At 42.5% G+C, this 22,860-nt stretch overlaps 1 protein-coding gene across 1 annotated transcript in view; it reads right to left on the reverse strand.

Annotated features, from left to right (window-relative positions):
• Positions 1-22,860, reverse strand: part of LOC146623664 (CXADR-like membrane protein) — a 187,717-nt gene that overhangs the window by 14,007 nt on the left and 150,850 nt on the right. Inside the window, exons 3-4 of the mRNA XM_085363275.1 lie at positions 16,571-16,728; positions 15,461-15,659 (exon numbers count right to left, since the gene is read on the reverse strand). Coding sequence (XP_085219401.1) covers positions 15,461-15,659; positions 16,571-16,728 — 357 coding nt within the window. The remainder of the gene's footprint in view (positions 1-15,460; positions 15,660-16,570; positions 16,729-22,860) is intronic.

A 22,860-nucleotide genomic window follows, 5' to 3' on the forward strand; every position in this document is an offset into this window, starting at 1 on the left:
CACAATAGATCAATTGCTCTGGGCTCCTTTGATCAGCTCCATCACCTAGTGGGGGTGGGGGGTCATAGTTTGGTCCCACCTTTGCTGTTGTGATTGGTGTGGGGGTAGGGACAGGCTTAGGGCGTCGGGGGGTTCCCCAGGAGCATCTTCCTTGGGGGGCTCAACCTGGGGTTGCGGCCATGGCCTATTAAGGGCTCGGTTGGCTCTTAGGTGACGGTTTCCTCGTGGCTGCGTGCAGTGGGGCTAGGGGAGGGTCTGTGCTGACGGACATGGGTTACTGACCTGGTAGCCTGGCTGCCCCTGGGTGGGTCCGGGACGGGCGTGGGGTTCTGGGGGTGCTCCGTCTCTTGGCTGGGGCCCTGGCTGGGCCTTGGGGGCTTGGGTCCTGGTTGGTGTGTTGCCGGGGTTGTGGGTGGGTGGGTGTATGGGGGCCCAGTTCTGGCGCAGGGTGCTGCCGGTGCATCGAGCCACCTGGGGGGCTCTTCAACTGGTGGGGGAGGCTGTTACATCTTGCAGGAGGTCTCCTATCTTCAGGAACTCACTCTGCAGGAGGGGGAGATACAGGAGAGGTGGAGGAAGATCTCAGCCTGGCTGTCTATTGTCTTGCGTAGTCTGGAAGATGAGTGGATGGTGGGGTGGGTGCAGTTTTCTCTGTGGTGGGGTCGGGAAGGCTGTCCCGGGCTCTGTGGGGCCAGGCGGCGCTGCTGAACTGGGCCCCGGTCCGGATGGGCCTGGGCCCCCTTTCCCTGGCGGGTTGCAGAGTATGGGGGTGCCTACTGGGGTCAGCGGGGGAGCTGGCCCCAGGGAGGGGTCACTTGCCCCTCCCTTCCTTCCCTCCCCATCTCCAGCTGCCTCCCTCTTCCCGCTCCACCACAACCACCCACACATGCAGGGCCTTGGGGTAAAGGTGTGTCACCAGGGTGCAGGGGAGGCATCCCCCCCCCCCCCCCCCTCTGTCCCCTTCTGGCTGCCTCTGCCTCAATTTTATCTCACAACTTAGACATTCACATTACTCACACTCTCATTACACATACATATAGGATCTTGGGGGTGGCCACGCTACACAGAATCCAAATTACCATCAGGGTGTACACCTCACCCCTGGCGCCGTTGCCCACCTCTCAATTTTAAATGCATGTAGACATTGAGGGCTATCAGGAGGGGCTATGCACTAACCAGCTGCTCTCTGGCAGGTAGCTCCATGCCCTCCTGGGTTTTAAATGCACCTTAGGACACACATGCATCAACACTACATACCAGCGGGCGGAGGGAGGTTCGGAGTCTTCACACACCCCCGTTCTCTGCGGCCTGCTGGAGCGGGGGGGCTAGGAGGAGGAGTTTGCCATCCGATTGGGGTCTGGAATGTGGGGCCTCCCTGCTGCTGCCGAGTCAAGGCAGTCTGATTCTCTCCACCCCAGGGAAAAGGGTAACACTACCTGGTTCTGGGTGCAGTTTCCCCCTCCAGGGGCAAGGGTACCTAAACCCAGTTCTTAGAGTACGCTTGGGGAGTGTGATTGTGTGTACAGTGTCTCTCTATGTCTGTCTCCACGTTGGGTGAGTGTGGAGTAATTGCATATGAGAGCATGAGGGTGGGAATGGATGTTTGCATCTGTGTGTGCCTGTATGTCTGTGTCTATATTTCAGGTTGGGTATCAGACGCTACCTCTCTGGGGACATCTCAGGCCCTCCAAGGTATGGAGGCCTATCTCCCCCAACACCTTCCCCTGCCAGTGGCAGACGCCCTCAGACATCGGTGCGTTGGTGGTTCTTTGTGTCCGGGGATGGGCGTACAGGTACACACCGGCTCACTCGTCGGGGCCTGGAGCCTGGAGCTCGCTCGGGCCACTTCGGGGGTGGGGTGCCCTCATCCTCTCGGCCTGGGGCTCGGTCACTCAGGCACAGCTGGCTGCTGGCGAAGCTCACGGGCATGTCACTGCAATCCCCCCTGAGTGCGAGTGTAACTACCGCCCCCCCGGAGTGAAGCGGAAAAAAAGTGCGAGAGAGAGGGTGAGAGAAAGAGGGAAAAAAAACCACGGCTTGGAATAAGGAGCTGGCTCGCATCGTTCACTTCAAAGAGTCAGCTCTAAGAACCGTTTTGTTCGCGACCGACACATCACTACTGTGTTGGCTAAAGAAGCTGACGCTTGCATGCAATGCTTTGTTGCCAGCACAAACTAGACAGACCGTGGTTGGTTTTCTGAAAGAGCATTTAAATGGCCCGCCCCTCCCTCTTCTCCTGCCTCCAAAAATGAGAGAGCAGGCTACTATGGGGAACATGGCTGCCACTGCTGTAGACACCAGATAGGCAGGTCATGGGCTGGGTCCCCTCCCACACCTGTTGCTGATTCACTGCCTGTCCCTCCCACAGCGTCCTTCCCATGGCTCCGCCTCTGTGAGGCCCTGGTCGGTGGAGGTTGACTATCAGGTGGTGGATGTTGAAGAAGCTTCCATCCTCTCCTCCGGTGTTGCCCACCTGTCCCTGGGCTGCCCCCTGCTGGTCCCCAGGCACAGTGTCGGGTGAGATGGGTCCCTTCAGCTCTTGATTGGAGCATGCCAGGTGTGGGAATTAGCCCTTCCTGAGGTGCCATCTAGTAGAGTGGACCTCAAGGTTGATGCTATCATGCAGCCTCAGCACCTCCTGTCTCAGGTGCCGCTGCTGCGGCCTGATTGGTCTGGTTGCAGGCAGTCGTGTGCCCTGCCTCCCAGCATTTATGGTCCCCTGCCCGCAGTTGGTTGCTGCCGTGCATGGCGGGAGTAGTTGCCTTGCCTTTGGCCCCTCCTCCAACGCCCCCCCGGACAATGTTGATTGTCAGGAGGTTGATGTTTCTGACGCTTTGCTCCGGTCAGACAACCAGGGTTGCCTGATGGGACTGCCTGTCTACCCTGCGGCCACCTTGCTGAGGGGCCTATGCAGGCATGTGGAGATGGCCATGTTCAGTTGAGGCGGGGAGGACGCGGAGCCTAGGCTCAGCTGTCCTCCAGCCGCCCTCCTCCCTCCTGACATCCTTTGAGTTGGGCCTAGCGGCCAGCACTGCTGTAGGGTGTGTTCCCCAGGCGTATTGCCCGTGCTTCGCCGGTTTTATACGCCAGTCGGACCTCGCTGCGTCTGATGGATTGGCCAGCGGTTGACAGTTCTCCGGCCTGCGGCGCTGGCTCTCTCTCTGGCAGATTGCCCAAATGTTGTGGCTCTACGTGGCCGGCAGGGCCAGCTTAGTGAGCTGACACCCCCGACGAGCCATGTCCCTGGCTGCACTCCAGCTCTAGGCTGTCTTCCCATGGGTGCTCACAGACAAAAACTACACCCTTTTTGGCTCCTACCTGTGCGCTGTCGATCCTACGTGCTGCACAATAATATTCAATATTTAGTATTTACTGTTATATTCACATAGATCATCGCAATGATGTTGTTTATTATACTCTCTTCTCAATCGAGAATCTGTGACAAGATCTGAAAACTGCTGTTCAGAAACGCTGTCCATCTAATCTGACTGAGCTGGAGCTGTTTTGCAAAGAAGAATGGGCAAGAATTTTAGTCTGTAGATGTGCAAAGCTGGTTGAGACAGACCCTAAAAGACTGGCAGCTGGAATTGCAGCAAAAGGTGGTTCTACAAAGTATTGACTCAGGGGGCTGAATAATTACACACACCCCACTTTGCAGTTATTTATTTGTAAAAACTTTTTTGGAATCATGTATAAATCATACATGATTCCACTTCTCACGTGTACACCACTTTGTATTGATCTTTCATGTGGAATTCCAATAAAATGGATTTATGTTTGTGGCCGTAATGTGACAAAATGTGGAAAAGTTCAAGGGGGCCAAATACTTTTGCAACCACTGTATTAATCTCTGTCTCTCTTCCACAGCATGTCTTTATCCTGTCTTCCTTCTCTCATCACAGCAGATGGCCCCGCCCCTCCCTGAGCCTGGTTCTGCCGGAGGTTTCTTCCTGTTAAAAGGGAGTTTTTCCTTCCCACTGTTGCCAAAGTGCTTGCTCATAGGGGGTCATATGATTGTTGGGTTTTTCTCTTTATGTATTATTCTAGGTTCTACCTTACAATATAAAGCGCTTTAAGGCGACTATTGTTGTGATTTGGCGCTGTATAATTAAAATGAATTGCATTGAATCCAATGCACAGAACTGTATAGACCCATCTTTCCTCACCATAAGAACTATGGGGCTCCACTAGACACTGTGTGACACTTCTGCCACTCCCATCTCCAGCCTAGCAGCTGATTCTTTCTCATCTATTTGTCTAGTTATCACAAAAGAGTGAGAATGGAGTAGTGGAACCTACACCGATTTTTCAAAATAGTCAGGTTGTCCTACGCAACATACACATCTCTGGACTGCTACCAGGCCTGCTACATAACCTTAATCATCAGGCAAAGGTGAAAAATTGTTTTTTCAATATCCTTGTCATTTCCTAGGCTGTTGTCTTCACTCCTCAAGTCCAATATCTTGTTTGTTGCTGGCTCTATGTGCTGTAGGCATTTCAATTTCCATTTTTAATTTCAAACCTATGGTTATATTTCTGCTTCTTTGCCCGGGCCAAGTTAGGGTTACCTAGAACCTTTTGTTGCTTCTTGGTCACCACATGGTCTCAGGAATCTGCTTTGTATCAGGGGAATTATGCGTGGCTTGCTGCCTCCCTCAAGTCCCCAACAATGTCTTTTGATTCAGCATCTAGAGAGTTCCTGATTATATTAGGGATGGGTACCACCTCACCTCAAGATTCAGCCACACCTACTTCCAGTGATGGCCAATCCATCTGACTTTGGCAATGGCATGATTCCAGGAGACAGCAATTCCTCTCATGCTAGAAGATACTTGAATCACATTGGCCACACAATGCACATCTACATATGAATGGGTTCTTCTCTTTCAGTGACTAATTCCAGCCAAGTGGCCTATCTACCTCTATACCACTTTTTGTTATGGCTGGCTGTAGTCCTTGGCAATCCAGATACCAGCGATTCCAACCTCTTCTGAGTTACTCTTAGGTGTGAATCCTGATTTTTGAAGATGTAGTGATCTCCACTCCATTCACATATCTTTACTTCCTGATTTATGCCAGGACTGTTAGTCCATATCACATAGTTTCCAGTCAAATCCTAACATACAACCCACCAAAATGGATGAACAGCCCCTTTGGTTCCTGGTTTAGTTTGTTGGCCACTTTGATTCCTGGTTCCTTCTACCTTGGAATAGGCTAAACTGCTCTTCTTTTACCTGCACATCCCTCTTCTTTAACAAAATTGTCTCCAGTATGTCAAACTCATCACAACACTGCAGTGTCCTTTTGATGGTCACGTGCCTTTATCCACACTCTCTGCCCTGCATGGAACTGGTCCCACCCAGTCTTTCACAAAAGTGCATTGATTTAGCTCCTCTATTTGGGTCTTGAGACCGGTCTCGAGACCACTTTTACGTGGTCTTGGTCTCGCTGTCTTGGTCTTGCATTCTCAGATCAACATCGTCAGATGCCTGACTGACAACTGTATAAAACAAAAACTACACACAATATTCGAAGCACATAGCGCACAGTCGTAAATTCCCCCTAATTTTGGTATGATCCGAGCTCAGGCACTAGGCGACTGAGCACAGCACTTACGCATGTGAGCGAGGGGGGAGAAGCTGCTGCCTGCGAGTTTGCTGTAGGAGAAGCGCAGACAGGCAGACAGAGGAGAGCTTAAGTTTGACCAGGTACCAAAGCAAATCATTCGTACTGTACAAATAATGTAAATATGGCGGTGTATCACAAAAGATTGATATCAAACTATCACTTGACCCATATTACGTTACTTGCTCTTCAAGTGAATCAACAAATGGCGAAATGAAAAGCTGAACAACAACAATGTTGGTTTTTTTAGAGAGTCTTAGCTCACATGTGTGTGTTTATTTCATATTTTCAGTTGTTTCCCTCCACGGCTAAACAAACTCTCTAAATTGGTTTCAGTTATGTACTGATGAACACAACAATGGACATAAGGGGCTTCTTTCAAAGAAAAACTCAGGTAGATGTTATTTTATATATTATGCTTTGTATGTTGTTCAGTATATTTCTATGCAAAACAAGAGGAATTTCAATACACAGCAGTATATTCACAGCTGAAACCAGATATTTTAGACACTGTTGGGAAAAAACATCAAAAATTTTTTTTACTGTTAAACATGAATTTAGAGTAAACTTGTTTTGTTTTAGATAAATAAATATTGAAATATCTTTTGAATTAGTTGAATGTCAGAATAAAGAGAGAGAGAGCTGTCTATTTTTATCACTTTCATCAAATTTAGCAGTACATATACACTAAGTTTATTGTTAATTAATAAGAAACTCCAGACGATTCTATTCTGAGCTGAAGAAGCTTCTGATTGGTTTGTAGAGTCCATGTGAGTAAACTGGTGGCACAGCTGTGGATGCATATAAGGCAAAACACAGAGCCTGTTTCTGTGACATGGGAAAATCAAGAGATGTCAACCAAAACACCAGGAACAGAATTGTGGAGCTCCATAAGTGTGGCTCAGTTTGAATACAATTTGGTGCCATTTGCAATTAAGAAATACAGATAGTTTCTCTCTTTACTCTTAAAGTTAACAAATATGTTAACAAATCTAAAAAAATAAACATTTAGTCTGATTTGATGTTACAATTAAAAAAGTGTTTTTATCTGAAGAGTAAATATCTGGTTTCAACTGTATATTTGATGATGTTGGTGTTTGGCTTGATTGTCAGCACAAAGAGAGAGAGAGAGGAACAGAGAGAGAGAGAGAGAGAGAGAGAGAGAGAGAGAGAGAGAATGAGGACAGACCAGAGAGGGAACAAGAGCAGGTGAGACACACATGTTAGTCACATGGTTGTTTGCCAAAACTCATCAGAACATGTATCCAGTGCCTACTGTATCTTTTTAGATACAATATGTTACTTTCAAATTCTATATTTATTACGTTTTGCAGGCTTGTTCGCACAACAAGGCTAAGTTATTATATAAACATTTCTGAATCTAAATAGTGGACTTTGGTAGAATTAAAAAATAAGTGTAGTGCAGGTCTATGATGATTTTTAGTGCTACTATCATCTAGTTCTGATTCTGGTTCTGTCTTGGTTAAGTCCTCAGTAGTCCTGATTTTGAACTGTTGTAGTCCTGTTTTAATTCCGGATCAGTTCTGGCTCTGGTTGAATTGGGGTTTAGTCCTCGTGTCTTGATACAGCCCCGACTTTGTTCTGCCTCGCTGCTTAATTAAAAAGCTAGATTAAGGTGTCCTGCATATGTGATATATATTTTTTTCCTATATGAAGTCATTCTTTTTTGAACAAAACTCAAAACACAGCCTATTAATCTTTCAGTAATTTCTACCCTCACTTAATTTCCTTACGCTGCTCATCTCTCACACAGTGGCTCAGCTATGCTCCAATCCCTCCATATTGTGGCCAAGCGTGCGTCTGTCCTCTTGGTTTCACTCTCGGTCTCGGTCTTGGTCTCGTCTCGACTTGGTCTTGTCTTGGTCTCGGTTTAGGTGGTCTTGACTACAAGTCTAGCCAACAGTGCTAATCGCTGCACTACCATGCTGCCCAGAAATCAGATAAGCAATGGAAATTATTCTAACGCCTATATTTTGCTAAATGAATGATAGCCTGATTCTTATTTAGCACTTTTCTACTCTCTAACACTCAAATCACTTTATACAACATGCCTGACTCATTCACACTCTGAAAGATGCATCAGAAAGCAACTTGGGATTAGTATCTTGCCCACAGATATTTGGCACGGAGACTGCAGCAGTGGAGCAGACTGAACCACCAACCTTCTAATGAGTAGATGACCTGCTCCACCTCCTGAGCTACAGCCACCCTGTCTTTGTGCGCACAGACATGATCCAGCTTCACACTTGGCAGATTAGTGTCTGTGTGGCTGCAGGAATATGAAAGATAACAACGCATTATTACACATGATTCTGAATAAAACAAATGGTACTAAGTGTTGTAGCTGAACAGAGAACCATATATGATTTTGCTGAAATTTTTTTTGAAATGATATGATTTTTCTGATCTGAATATAATAAATAAAAATATATAATCTATGTAATAATTCTAATAAAAGGCCTTTCACTTAGATTTCATATGGAGTGGCTTGTTTTTGCAAAGATGACCTTGGAAGTTGTGTGTGCATGTGTTTATGTGGAAAGGATGGGAGGGGCAAGTGAGCGAGTGACACCAAGGAGCCACTTATCTAAAAGAACGTCTGACTTTTAAAATGTGTGATTTAATGAAAGTAATTATATTGTGTTGTGTGATTAGCAAGCACAGAGTTTTGAAGAGAAAAGGTGAGAGAAAGTATTTGAATGTGTTTAAAACAAAAAGGGATTTTGAAGAAATACATTTTCATATTAGAATGAGCTAACGATAGATCTAGTTAAAGTAAAATAGCATAAACTAAATTAAAGTATTTTCATATGTGACTGAATGTTCATACATAATGGAATTTTCTCTGTTCAGAGTATTAGAAATAAGGTATATAATGTAATGAAGTGATTTTAAAGTTTAAACTTTTTTTTAAACCATGTATGTGGAGCAGTCAGGTAGAATGAGAGAGGAAGATAAGGACATCAGCTGATTGGATGTCACAGTGGGTGAGGCCAGATGTCATTTCAGAAGATATCCAGAAAGACAGGGGGGGGCAGGTATGAAAGTTGAAAAGACACAGAGGTTCTTTCCTTTCAGGTGCCAGAGGGATCAACTGCTGCCCAAACTGTAAACCTGCAAATTGGTTTTGGCTTTTCTCTGCTCATTTTTGACAAGTTAGATTATGGGATAAAGAGGACTTTCCAGTCAACACTGAACACGGGAATAAATGCAGGAATATTAATGGTAGCTCCTCTATTGATCATGGCAATTGTTATTTCTGGGATGATTTTAGTGGCCTGGAAAGGAGGCTCCAAGGAATTATAAATTTATTAATATAGCTAGGATAACCTGTAAGAGCTATTTGCACCAATAAAGAAGAATCCTCAGACTTTTTAACCTTCTGTGAAACAGTAAAGTATATGTCCACCATTTAGACTTTGTTAAAGCGATTTAACAGGAGCAAAGCAAAAACAAAATGAAATAATAAAAACATCATTAAACAATTATTAAATACTTTAACTATGTTTATCTAACAACCTGCTCCGAGCTAATGCTGATTTTGTTCACCCAACAGGAAAGCAGATGGGCATTTAGTGGAAGTATGATGCAAATCAAAATACTTTTGAATGAACCATCAAACAGCAAAAATGAGCAGATGAAAATCCAGAAATTCAAAAATCAATTCACAGGTTCAGAGTTTGGACTCTATCTGCTGGAATCGTCTGAACTGCTCACAGAAGACAAAAGGGAAGAACCCAAAATCTCTTTTACATCTGCTCACCCTTTCTCCCTCATTTCCCTACTGGATGTCACATTTTGCATTTTGGACAGTCTAACTGTTGACGTTTAAATACCTTATCTATCTCTCTATCTGACTTACATGATTTAAAACAAAGCTTTTATTTATTTTTATTTTATTGATATTCAGCATGCCAGCTTTTACACTTTAAAATCACCTCATTACATTTTCTTTGTTATTCTTAACATAAAGAAATCATTTAAATTTAAACATTTAACTACAAATGGATATAATTCACTTCCTGCACACACACACACCAAGATCAGACTCTGTGCAGGCTCTCAGTGAAGCCTGTTATTAGAATCACTGTTACTGTATTTTCTGATTCATTATACTGGTTAACTTAAACATATTTATTTTATTTTATTGATATTCAGCATGCCAGTATTAAGCAACTAAGAATAATTAACCCTTAAAGTAAAGTAAAGTAAAATTGTATTTGTATACCACCTTTCAAGACAAAAATCCCAAATCCCAAAAAAGATCGGTTTTTAGCTGTTTTTTAAATGAAACCACTGAGTCCACAGATCTCGGGCTCAAAGGAAGGGAGTTCCAGAGTCTGGGGGCCACAGTTACAAACACTATCGCTTTTAGCCTCGTATGTTGGACGACCAGCAAGTCCTCATCACCTGACCTCAGGGACCTGCTGGGGATGTACTGATTTAAAAGATCTCTGATATAGGTTGGTGCTGAATGTCAAAGTCAAAATCTTGAAGTGGATTCTTAATTTTATGGGGAGCCAGTGCAACTGGATCAGCAGAGGTGTAACGTGGGAGTATTTAGAAGACTTGGTCAGAAGCTTTGTGGCAGCGTTCTGAACAACTTGGAGACGATCCACGGAGGCTTTACATAAACAAGTAAACAAAGAATTACAATAATCCAAACGAGATGAGACAAATGCATGGATGACCATTTCTAGTTCTGAGCGTGATATAATGGGACTCACCTTAGCAATATTTTTTAAATGATAAAAACAGGAGCGAACCAATAAATTAGCATGAGTGTCCAAAGTCAGAGCTGAGTCAAAAGTTACACCAAGGTTCCTGATAGAAGGTTTGGCAAATGTAGCGAAGTTTTCCCTCACCATAGGTACCAGTTTTTTGGGAGCACAAACAAGGACTTCAGTTTTCCCCTCATTTAGCTGAAGAAAGTTATCAGCCATCCATCCCCTAATGGAATCTAAGCACCTTTGTAAAATCGGTAGTTTGGAAAACATCTTGGGGCTTAAAGAAGATATACAACTGAATATCATCTGCATAGCAGTGATAAGAAATATCTTTAAAAGTGCTCAATAAGTGCTGAAGAGGGAGTATGTACAGCAAAAACAATAAAGGCCCCAAAACAGAGCCCTGTGGCACACCATATTCAAGAGAAGCAGAAGAGGACCTGTATTTAGAATTAGCCACAGATCATTTTTCTGTGGCTGATCCTTATGTATTTGCATTTAATATGTTATATTATATTAGTTTTAAGTGCAACTGTGTTAACCATCAGTACAACCACATATAAATCATGGTTTTGTGTTTTACACTTAAAAAACCTAATGCTATGGTTCTTCAGGATTATTTCTATGATGAGTTGGCAACACAGTTCTTATCTTCCTTCATTCCTTCAGACACACACAAGGTTGAGGCTGGCTCATGTGCACACACACAATTCTGACATTAAAACAATCATTTTCACTACTTAAACTATATTTTTCCTTTATATACTGATCAAACCTGTATTTTGAATTAATCCATTATTAACAATAAAAATGCTTTATAATTAGGAAATAGAGAAAATCCCTCTTTTAGGACTCTGGCTGGGAATTAAAACCTTTTACTTTCTCTTAGCTGTGATGTAGAGGGACCAGGTGTCACAACAAGCTCTTCAGCAAAGGCCAGACCTCTCTCAGGTATTCCACCATGCTCTCTCCTGGCTTTTTCAGTCAAACCAGGCTCTTTAAGGTCAAGGTCAAATTTGTTTAACTTTAACTTTTTGAATTCTGGGAAATCTTGGGTCTCACTTTGAGTTACCAGACCACTTTTTTGCCGCTGGTCCTAAAGACTGCAAAGCCGATTGAAATATCCCTGATGTAGCAAATCCACTTAGAAAAGAAAAGTGTACTTTATTGATCCCCGTGGGGAAATTCCTCTCTGCATTTAACCCATTTACTCAGTGAAGCAGTGGGCAGCCATTGGGCGCCCAGGGAGCAGTACCTTGCTCAGGGGTACCTCAGGGTAGCCGTTTAGTGGATTCGAACCACCGACCTTCTGATCATGGGGCCCGACTCTACCTACTGAGCTATCCCTGGTCCTATCCCTTAGCCAAGAAAACAGACAGGATATCTGTAAAAGAGACGATAGACTTTATATGAGACTTTAAAATGGTGGACAACATGAAACACTGAACAACAGAAGAGCACAAATTATAATGGCTTCCCTAATTTTTTTTCTTACTGCAAAGGATCCTGGAAAATGCTGTCTTCTAATGACAATTGACAGGATTGTTTTCACTCAGCATCCTGAGCTAACTGTATATTCTCTTGGTATCATGATGATTTAGTTACTGTTTAAAAATAGTTTAGTCTGGTATCATTTTCTGATATATTTGAGTTTTGTGGTTTGCATTCATTATGATTTATTCCTTGAGCTTATGTGCTTGTCTCACCTGTTGCCTGCCTGTGAAATCAAATGACTTCGTCTTTTATCGGCCACTCTAGTGGCAGAAACTGTTTACGTTTACCTCCCCGTGTGTCTTTGGTCTTCATGTTTATGTTTCCTGTTTTATTTTGATAGTCTTGTGTTTTATGTCCAATGTGTTGAGTTTTGCTTCCCCTGTGGTGTCATGTTCATTTGTGTCAGCTGTGTTCCCCATGTGTCTCCTCTCTGTGTATCCAGTGTGTGAGTTTCCTGTTATTCGTTGTCAGGTTATGTTCACACCATGTTTCCAAGGTTACCGTATCCTCGCCAGGTTTCATCTTCATGTTCAGGCCTTCAAGATACACCACAGCACTTCAGAGTGATATGTTGCCTCGGTCCCACAGACTCCCTCTTCTCAGAGGTCCACGTGTCAACTTCAAACAGTTATTCCACTTGAGTCTATGTCTCCTGTGAGTAGCACTGCCACCCTTTCAAACCCTAGTCTGCCAGCATAAAGACTCTAAATTCTTTCCGTGTCAGTAGCATTGGTTAAGACTGTGAACTCTTTTATCGGAGGCAAATTCAAGATGGGTTAGCAGTGGAGTTTCAGAGCTGCCTAATGAACTTTCTAGTTTAGTTACTATTAAACCATGTAGTGAACCTGAGGCAACAAGCAATAAGTCAGTGTGTCATTTTTCTACAGCTGTGTTGGACTTTGTAAAGACTTATTCAGCACCTCAGCATGTTCCTGTCCCAAGGGCGACTGCGGTCCAGCCTTTTTCTACACCTGTTCTAGTTCCCTGGGTAAAGGTGGCTAGGGCCCGGTCATTCCCTGTTCCTGCTACAAGGGTGGCAGTGAACTATGTTTTGGATGCTTATGCTCTTGTTTTTGGACTTTAGGCTCCTATTCATTTTGTTTTCTTGTTGATCCGTCTTATACCACCCAATTCCCTGGTGGGAATGTAAGTGGCTGCCTCATTTTCCTCATTGTGCACAAAAGTGAGAGGTCTAGAGTTCAGGGTAGCTTTGACTTCTGTTAGTACAGTGCACATTTCTTCAAAGCTGAGTGAAGCTCTTCCTAGTACGTTCTTGAGACAGGTTTTCACCAACTGGACAAGATGATCCCAATATTCACCCCACCAGGCTGTTTGCTCTGCAATGAACTTCCAGGTGATGCCCCTTTTTGAGAAAAACTTCAATAACTGCAGGACTTTATTGGTCTTTTATAGCCCTTTTAAGTCTTGGTCTGCTCTCTTAAATTTTGTCGAAATAGATAACGCCTCTCAGAGCAACAAATCTCTTCAATGCTACCAAAAATGTCTCAGTTGACTGATTCCAGACCAGCTCTAAATGGAGTGCTTGGATTGCAGGATGGGTAAATAGGGCAATGTTAGATTTTTTCACAGAACCATATGCTTTTACATAAAGCGGCCCCATCCAATATCTAATATCTCTCTCTTATTTGTACGAGAGAGTCGCTCACTCCTGAGTGCATCGTGACAGTCCTGTACAAGCATTTGTGAGAATCTGTGTTTGTTTGGCAGAATCCAAGGATATTGCCTTCTGAATGTAAATTCTGACTGTTCCAACCTCCCTCCAACACTAAGCAGCTCATGTGGAGGAATGTGGATGAACATGTGGAGTGGTCTGAAGACCATCGCAGACTACAAGGGAAACAGCGGCAGAGTGAGGAAGGTAACTGCTTCTCTACCCTAATAAGCTTAACACCTTCTATGCACGCTTTGATAAACATCTATCTCAAGAGCTTTTGCTGGAAGAGGACAGCTGCTGCTCTCTTCAGATTTCTCAGGCAGTCGTGTGTAAATACATCAGGAAAATAAACACTCGGAAAGCTCCTGGACCAGGCTGCTGTCCCAAAATGTTTTAAGAGGATCACCATCACCCCTGTCCCAAAGAAAACTAATGTGAGCTGCCTAAATGACTATCGAACAGTAGCACTCACCTCCATTGCTATGAAGTGCTCTGAGCACTCCAGTTTGCCTACAGGCCTAACAGATCTACAGACGCAATAGCAAGTGGACTTCACATTGCCCTCTCCCACCTGGACCAGAAAAACACATATGTGCATATGCTGTTCATTAACTCTAGCTCCGCCTTCAACACCATCATATCATCCAGACTCGTCCTGTCTGGATGATATGACCAGTGACCCGAACATCAGCTCCTCCCTGTGCAGCTGGATCCTGGACTTCCTGACAGACATCCACACTCTCACTCAGCACAGGTGCCCCCAAGGGATGAGTGCTCACCCCCCCTGCTGTACACCCTGTTCACCCACGACTGTACAGAAACACACAGCTCCAACACCATCATATATTGCAGATGACACCACCATCATCGGCTGCATTTCTGATGGAGATGAGATGGCATACAGGGCAGAAGTGAGAGCCCTGACATCATGGTGCCGCGACAACAACCTGCTGTTCAACGTCAGCAAAACCAAGGAGCTCATCGTGGATTACAGGAGACTGCAGAGAGGAGGCCACACTCCCATCCACATCGAAGGAGCAGAGGTGGAGAGAGTCATCTGCTTCAGATTCCTGGGCATCAACATCAGCGAGGATCTGAGCTGGTCACACCATGTTGGTGTGATCACAAAAGCAGCAAGACAGCGGCTCTTCTTCCTGCGGCGCCTGAGAAGATTCGGCATGAACCCCAGAATACTAACAAACTCATACCGATGCACCATTGAGAGTCTTCTGACTGGCTGCATCACCACCTGGTATGGAAGCTGTAACGCTCAGGACCAAAGCTCTGCAGAGGGTGGTGAGATCAGACAGCGCATCACCAGGACTGAACTGCCAGCCATGCAAGGTTTCCATAGACAGCGCTGCACGAGGAAGATGTAGTGGATCCTCTGTGATCCCAGCCACAGACTTTTCACACTCCTGCTGTCCATCCAAGCAGTTTAGGAGCATCCAGACCCACAATACCAGACACAGGGATAGTTTCTACCCACAAGCCATCTGGCTTTGGAACTGCTGACATTCTGCACACATCATTACACACTCACTATAGCTACTAGACTCTACACAGTGTCACTTTAACCACTTTAAATCCTCACTGCACAAGATTTTTGCAAAAAATGTAAATACCAAACAACTATCTTAAATTCTCTTATTATTTAATGCTTAAGTATTTTATTGTTGTTATTATTATTATTATTATTATTATTATTATTATTATTATTATTATTATTATTGTTGTTGTTGTTGTTGAGGAGCACGAGCCAAAGAATTTTACGCTGTTTATCTTTATATGACAGTAAAACTTGAAACTATTGTAGAACGACTGCTCTAATTCATAGGTTATGGATTTCATGGCACTTTATGTATCTTCTACCTATATATCTCTAGTTTCTGTGAACCAAGGGCTGTCTTTTACTTACCTAGCACTGTGAGACTGATGGTACTCCAGTGGTACCGTGGCCCAGTCTTGACTTTGCAGCTGTACTCTCCTGAGTCTGTGAGTGACAAGTCACTGATGAGCAGAGATGCGTCGCCTTTTAAGTACTCTCCAGCAAAAGCTACACGACCGCGTTGTCCTTCGTTGGGGTCAAAAACTCTTCCAGAAAAGTAGGTAATCACCTGGTAGGAGGATGTGAAACAGGTGGGTAGTAATGGTAGTGGTTTTGTAACATGTCATGCAAGATAATGCATATATAGAGGAACAACAATGTCCAGTTTATCTACAACAATGAGCAAATATATCAGAGAGAGAGTCGAACTATATGTGCTTAAGAATTTTAATATATATGTTTTTAATTATTTGAAAAAGTAATTATTTAAAAATGGAAGGATGCTGATAAAACACTGCTTTGTTGAGCCTTTGCATACTACCAATGTCAAGAACCCAATGTTGCCATTTCTTTGCTTGTTCGTTTGATTGCCTGGAGTAGGGTTACACAAAAACTACCATACTGAATTTCATGAAATGTAGTGGACAGGTAGACCATGTGGAGAGGAAGAAATCCTTTTAAATGTTGGTGAGGAAGGTTCTGGAAAAATATCAGGTTTTAATGTATTTGATTGCAGAATTTGCATCATAGAATAGCGAGCTGTTGGCTATGAACAGATCTTTGAAATGCTCTTTATTTTCTGTCTGTGCATTTAACAAGGCAATGCAAAATACATTAATTGCAACAGCTATGGATAAATGCTGTTTTCCATTTGCAAAAGGTATGCACTCTTTTGTAGTTTTTTTATGTACTACAAAATCGCTAAAATAGTTTTATATAGAAAAATGACTATAACTACAACTTAACTCATACAACCTTTGTGTGAAACTTTTCATGATGCCTAGAAAACCTGTGCAACTGAAAAAATTCAAAGTAACTTAAATATTAAAATATCAATTAAAAAATATTAATAAAAATAATATTTTACTAAAATAATAGTTTAAAAATGACTATGAGACTATGGAAGAGAACAGGTAACAGTAGGTTTGTTGTTGTCTATCCAAAATGGGCAGTGAACCTCATGCATTGAGAGACACATACCACTCTCTGCCTGTTGGTCGGCTTGAGGAGCAGCCACTCAATGTCCAGAGTGGGATGATCACCAACCCAGAAGTGATGGTGGCAGGGCAGCGTGGCATTGTCTCCAACAACCCTCTTCATCACTGTCTGGGCACATGTCATTAGCACACCCAGCAGAACTGTAGAGATACAGGCTTCTTCAAGATCATTGTTCACTGCATCAGATATCAACATAAATATAATAAATAATAAACATTCATGAATCCTAGACAGAAATGTGATTTGAAGATATAGAAATTTAAAAGTGTAACAATTTAGCCAGCTTGCATATTTATGTTCTTAGTCCTTATTGTAAAATCTGAAAATGAACAAGAGTGTCTATTCAAAGAAAATAGATGCTTTAGCAGTGTAGTTTTTGACTTACATTAGATATTTTAAAACTCATGTCATTCAGAAACTGGTCAAGTTATAATGATTTGTTCAAAACTTATAATTGGATAGTCAAAGCCTTGGTTTTAATGTGAGATTTTAAGTGAGATCTGAATAACTATTCAGGCAGGTTCATTAACTCCACAAACATGGCCTCTATCAGCAGAGATGGGCAGTAACCAGAGGTGGAAAGAGTACTAAAATATTTTACTCAAGTAAAAGTACTATTACTTCGCTGAAATTTTACTCAAGTAGAAGTAAAATTACCTGTCTAAAAATGTACTCAAATAAAAGTAAAAAGTAGCTCATTTAAAATGTACTCAGAGTAAAAGTTACATAGTTACTTTTCTGTCAGCAGGAGGACAGCTGCTTCTGAGTAGCGCAAAAAAAAAGACAGTGGGATATAAATCTCAAAGTAGTTCTTTTTTAGTGAAAAGAAAAACTTTACATATTAAAGAGCAGTGGCAGTTAAACTGCAAGTCTATACATGAAAATGGATAATGGTCACCAAACCAATCAACCAAACTGTCAGGTATCACAGTGTTTTCAATACAAAACCATATCATTCTTTCACATGAGAATGTGTTCTAAACTGTCAAATAAGAGAACAAGTACTGAACTGAACGGCAGCTGCTTTAAAAATGTTTTTTAATTTTTTAAACTTGGCCCTTTTATTTATTGGACAGTAACAGGCTAGTTAACGGGAGGTTGCAAGTGCTAATTAACAAGTAACAGAAGTCAGCTGTCTTTGACTAATCTAAGGTAAGTGAGCGCTCTGTTATTCTTTTGCCTGCAGTGTGAACATATGTGGGTTAAGTAAGAAAGTAGCCGCTTCTGTCTTTAATTAAACTATTTTTTTAAATAAATTATTATTATTAATAAACAGGAAAAACGTAGGTAAACACATTTTCTTTTGGCAATTTACCAACCCAGTAAAAAAAAAAAAGTAAGTTGCGTGGACAACAACGTGCCCGATTACAGCAAGTTTCTAGTACCAACCAACGTTATCTGTGTTCTTCACAGATGTCTTAACTTAATGTGATTAATTTGAACCCAGCCTTTTTGCTACCATAACGGTACGAGTTGTATTTAACTTACCTCTACATGCTTGCGCAGGTTTGATGTGGAATTTTTAAAAGCTGCTAACTCGGTCTCTCTGGGCAAACACAGCTTACACTGCATAATAAAGCTATTGCCTTTCTTGCACTTAAAGCCGAAATGGTCCCTTAAATACGGCCAGGGGTTTACATCCGTTTCTTCGAGTTCAGGGTCAGCCGAATTCGACGGGGCTTCTTTTTTCACTGGATCCATAACACCGATGTCAGACTCCATCTTTAACGTGACCTTAGCGCCAATTTTTTCTACTACCCATCATTCCCTGCAGTATTTCCAAAGCGCAATGTTGTGGGTTTTTTTTTTAATTTACTCAGTAATGGGTGTGATTGAAAACGTAGCGAACTACAATACTTTAAAAAATATATACTTAAGTAAAAGTAAAATTACAGACTTGAAAAATGACTTTAAAAAGTACAAATACACAAAAAAAAACTACTCAATTACAGTAACGCAAGTAAATGTAATTCGTTACTTTCCACCTCTGGCAGTAACGCGTGACAAGTAACGCGTAACTGTAATCCGATTACTTTTTTCGAGTAACGAGTAAAGTAAGGGATTACTATTGCAAAAAATGTATTTAGATTACTGTTACTTTCCCGTAAGCACGCTGCGTTACTGCGTTACTAAAACCATGATTTTTTTGCGAGAGTGTCTCATGACAGTGACGTAAGCGAGTGCGACATTCATGGCAACAGCTGTGTGCAGATCAAAAATGGATCATATATTTAGTGCGGGAGAGAGTATGACTGCGCAGCGTTTAAAGCGTGGAAGTACTGACCTTACTTTGAGTTTGATTCGATAAAAAGTGACAAAAACATTAGTGTCCGCTGCTCACTGCTTGGGATGAAAACTTCTTTTTACAGCAAAGAAACCCCTAAATGTCCAAGCAAGCACCAAATATGCTGCGGCTGGAATGTGAAATTCACAGTAGTGATGTTTCAGTCGCGAACGAAACAGCTCTCAGAGCCGACTCTTTGAAGTGAACAACGCGAGCCGTGGGTTATTTTTTCTTTCTCTCACCCTCTCTCTCGCACTTTTTTTCCGCTTCACTCCGGGGGGCGGTAGTTACACTCGCAGTAGCACAGGAACAGAGCGGGAGGGAAAGAGAGCCAGGGACAACAAGAGACAACATTAGAAAGGTATAGTAATCATCCACAACTATTTTCAGTTGTGGATGATTAAGGATTCAGAACGTTTATTCATGCAGGCCTATATGACAGAGAATGTGTATCTTCTTTTTGTTTTGCATATTTTCATTTATATTTTATTGTGTTGTGGTCTGTGGCGTGTCCAGCGGGGTGGCCTGGGGGGGCACATACCACCCCCCCCAACCAGACTGGCCACCCCAGGTGCCAATCCGAAGCTAAAACAATAAAATTCAATCAAATATCAAATGCTCGATTATGTTTTCACAGTGAAGCTCAGATATCCGAGTGTAAGTGAATGCAGCATCGGCTTCTGTACTATGAGCATCACATTAGCAAAGGAAGGAGAGCCAAGCGCGAAAGACGGCAGGGCAGAAAACAAATTTTCGGCGAAAGAAAATGAGGAGAGAATAAATGTCCTGGTAAGTAATATTAAGTTTGTTGAGTTTAGTAAACTTTGGTGAAATTAGAATACCAAGGAAAAAATAACACTTAATAATAATGGATTGGATTTATGTAGCGCTTTTAAAGGCACCCAAAGCGCTTTACAATGCCACTAATGCGATCTTATAAATCGTCATAAAAATAATTCAAGAATTCTATTTGATACCATCAACAGTATTGTTTCTCCTCCAACCCAGCATGCTCTGTTGCTTTCTGATGAAGATTGTAATACTTTCCTTAATTACTTTGTAAATAAGGTGATGGACTTGAAATCTAAAATTTTCTCAAGTGCCTCCCCTTATGAAGATACCCCTTATTGTCCTGGATCATTTACCTCCTTTTCTCCAATCACACTAAATGACTTAATTATAGTTTTAGGTAAAATGAAATCCTTGTCATGCTCTGTAGATATATTACCTCCCTCTGTCCTGTCCAGGTCTATCACCAGCATTGGTCCCACATTACTATCCATCATCAACAGTTCACTGAGGCAAGGCTGTGTCCCGTCTTATTTTAAACATGCTGAGGTAACCCCTCTGTTAAAAAAACAGAATGTTGATCCTAGCTCTGCTAGTAATTACTGACCTATTTCAAAATTGCCATTTGTCAGTAAATTACTTGAAAAAATTGTTGAAAATCAGTTCAGGTCTCTATTATGTCAATTACAGATTCTTGACCCTTTTCAGTCTGGCTTTCAAAAGCAGCACTCTACAGAGACCGCTCTCTTAAGAGTCTATAATGATCTATTAATGGCATCTGACGCAGGGAACTGTTCTGTGATCATTTTTCTTGATCTTAGTGCAGCCTTTGACACCATCGACCACAAAATCCTACTTAACAGGCTCAAGGTTTTGGCTGGTGTATCTGGCTCTGCCCTAGACTGGTTTTCTTCCTACTTATCAGACAGGACCTTTTCTGTTAGGACTGATAGGTTCTCCTCTAACACTGCTGCCCTGACCTGTGGTGTCCCACAGGGTTCAGTTTTAGGTCCATTACTATTTTCTTTTTATATGCTTCCTTTAGCTGGTATCATTCAATCTTTTAGCGACCTGTCTTATCATTTTTATGCTGATGACATTCAGCTCCATATGTCCTTTAAGCCTCATCAGCTGGATAGGCTGTCCACCCTAGTCCAGTGCTTAACCCAGGTTTCTGATTGGCTTTCAAGCAACTACCTCGTTTTAAATACTAACAAGACCGAGACCATGATCATAGCTCCTCCTGAGCTACATTCTAAAATCAGGTTCTTGCCTCTTTCTGTCCATCTGTCAAGTCAAATATTCGAAATCTTGGAGTAATATTTGACTCTTCTCTGGGCCTTGACTCTCATGTAAAATCTTTGTCTCGTTCCTGTTTCTATCATTTAAGAAACATATCTAAACTGCGACATATGGTTTCCTCAGCTGAACTGGAAAAACTCATTCATGCATTTGTGTCATCACGCTTAGATTACTGTAATTCCCTGTTTACTAGCTTGGATAAATCATCTCTCTCTCGCCTCCAGACAATACAAAACGCAGCAGCCAGACTACTAACTCGCTCTACCAAGCGTGTTCACATCACTCCCATCTTATACCGGTATTCTTTACATTGGCTCCCAATAGAGTTTAGAATTTGCTTTAAAATTCTTGTTTTAACATACAGAGCACTAAATGGCCAGCCTCCAGATTACTTATCCAAGCTTCTTTTAAAATACACTGCTGCTCGTCATCTCCGCTCACAGACTCAGAGTCTCTTAGTTGTTCCCCGTACACGACTGAAGACAAAAGGGGACAGAGCCTTTCAGTCTGTTGCACCAAGGCTGTGGAACAGTCTACCACTACAATTACGTTTGCTTGACTCTGTGGATTCTTTTAAAAAGCAGTTAAAAACTCTTCTGTTCAAACAAGCCTTTTGTTGATCTACATATTTTATATTTTTTTACATTATTTACATTTGATCTTTTACATTGTATATAATGTCTATTGATTTTATTGTTTCTTTTATTATTTTAATATTTGTGTACAGCGCTTTGTGATTGCCTGTCTGTGAAAAGCGCTTAATAAATAAAGTTTACTTACTTACTATTCATTCACTCTCACATTCACACACTGGTGGAGGCAGCTACAGGTGTAGCCACAGCTGCCCTGGGGCAGACTGACAGAAGCGAGGCTGCCATATCGCACCATCGGCGCCTCTGGCCAACACCAGTAGGCGATAGGGTAAAGTGTCTTGCCCAAGGACACAACGACCAGGGCAGAGAGCCCAGGGATCGAACCGGCAACCTTCCGGTTACAGATACGCTTCCCAACCCCCTGAGCCACGGTCGCCACTTAAAGAATTATTGCAACCGTCAAATATTTCAGACAGTAGGCTACTGGGGGAAGCTAGCATAAGAGTTATGAGTTATAAGTAGGGATGGGTATCGAAAACCCACTGTTTCAATTCCTTGGAATTGTTTGCCATTTTTGCAAACGATTCCCTTATCGATTCCAGTCGCCCCGAATGACGTCACCACGTTGCTGAGCGTCATTTACCTGGCAGGAAACATGGCGCCTAAGCGGCTCAAACGCTCAAAAGTTTGGTTATACTTTACGAGAACGGATGACAACAGGGCAACTTGCAATACTTGCAAAGCAGATATTTCATTTAAGGGAGGAAACACTACGAATATGCAAAAGCATTTGCTCACAAAACACGCGATGACCTTAAATGAATGTCATGTTTTTAATTCCTCTCCGGACTCGTGAATCTCAACCCAGCAGCAGCGGTAACGTTTGCACGTCCTCTCCCGTTAATGCGGCAGGTAAATAATCAATAACAGTGCATATTATGTTAGCGCGATCTGCCTTATTACAAAACCTGCCATTACTGTGCATTTAGGTGACCGTGATGATGAGACAGACAGAGTCTGGCTCAGACGCTGGCAGTTCTCGCTGCAGTCTGCCGGCAGCGTCTCCTTTCAGGCCAGGATAGACGAATGTCACCGAGCAGAGACTCAGTTTGTGGTCAAAGGCTTGAACCCATTTGCTACAGCAGATGATTTTCAGTAAGTGAATGTGTTTAATTGTAGGCAGGGACATTACTGGATATTCTTGTGTAATTGCTACTGAATAATTTATGTTATACTTTGTTATTGCTACAGAAGAATATTTATTTTATTATTTTACATTTACAATTTTTTTCCTGGGCACCCTG

The sequence above is a fragment of the Diplotaxodon limnothrissa genome, linkage group LG10 (assembly GCF_057381915.1).
Source record: "Diplotaxodon limnothrissa isolate DT_005_m linkage group LG10, D_limnothrissa_male_GT1.1, whole genome shotgun sequence".
Classification (NCBI taxonomy): Eukaryota; Metazoa; Chordata; class Actinopteri; order Cichliformes; family Cichlidae; genus Diplotaxodon; species Diplotaxodon limnothrissa.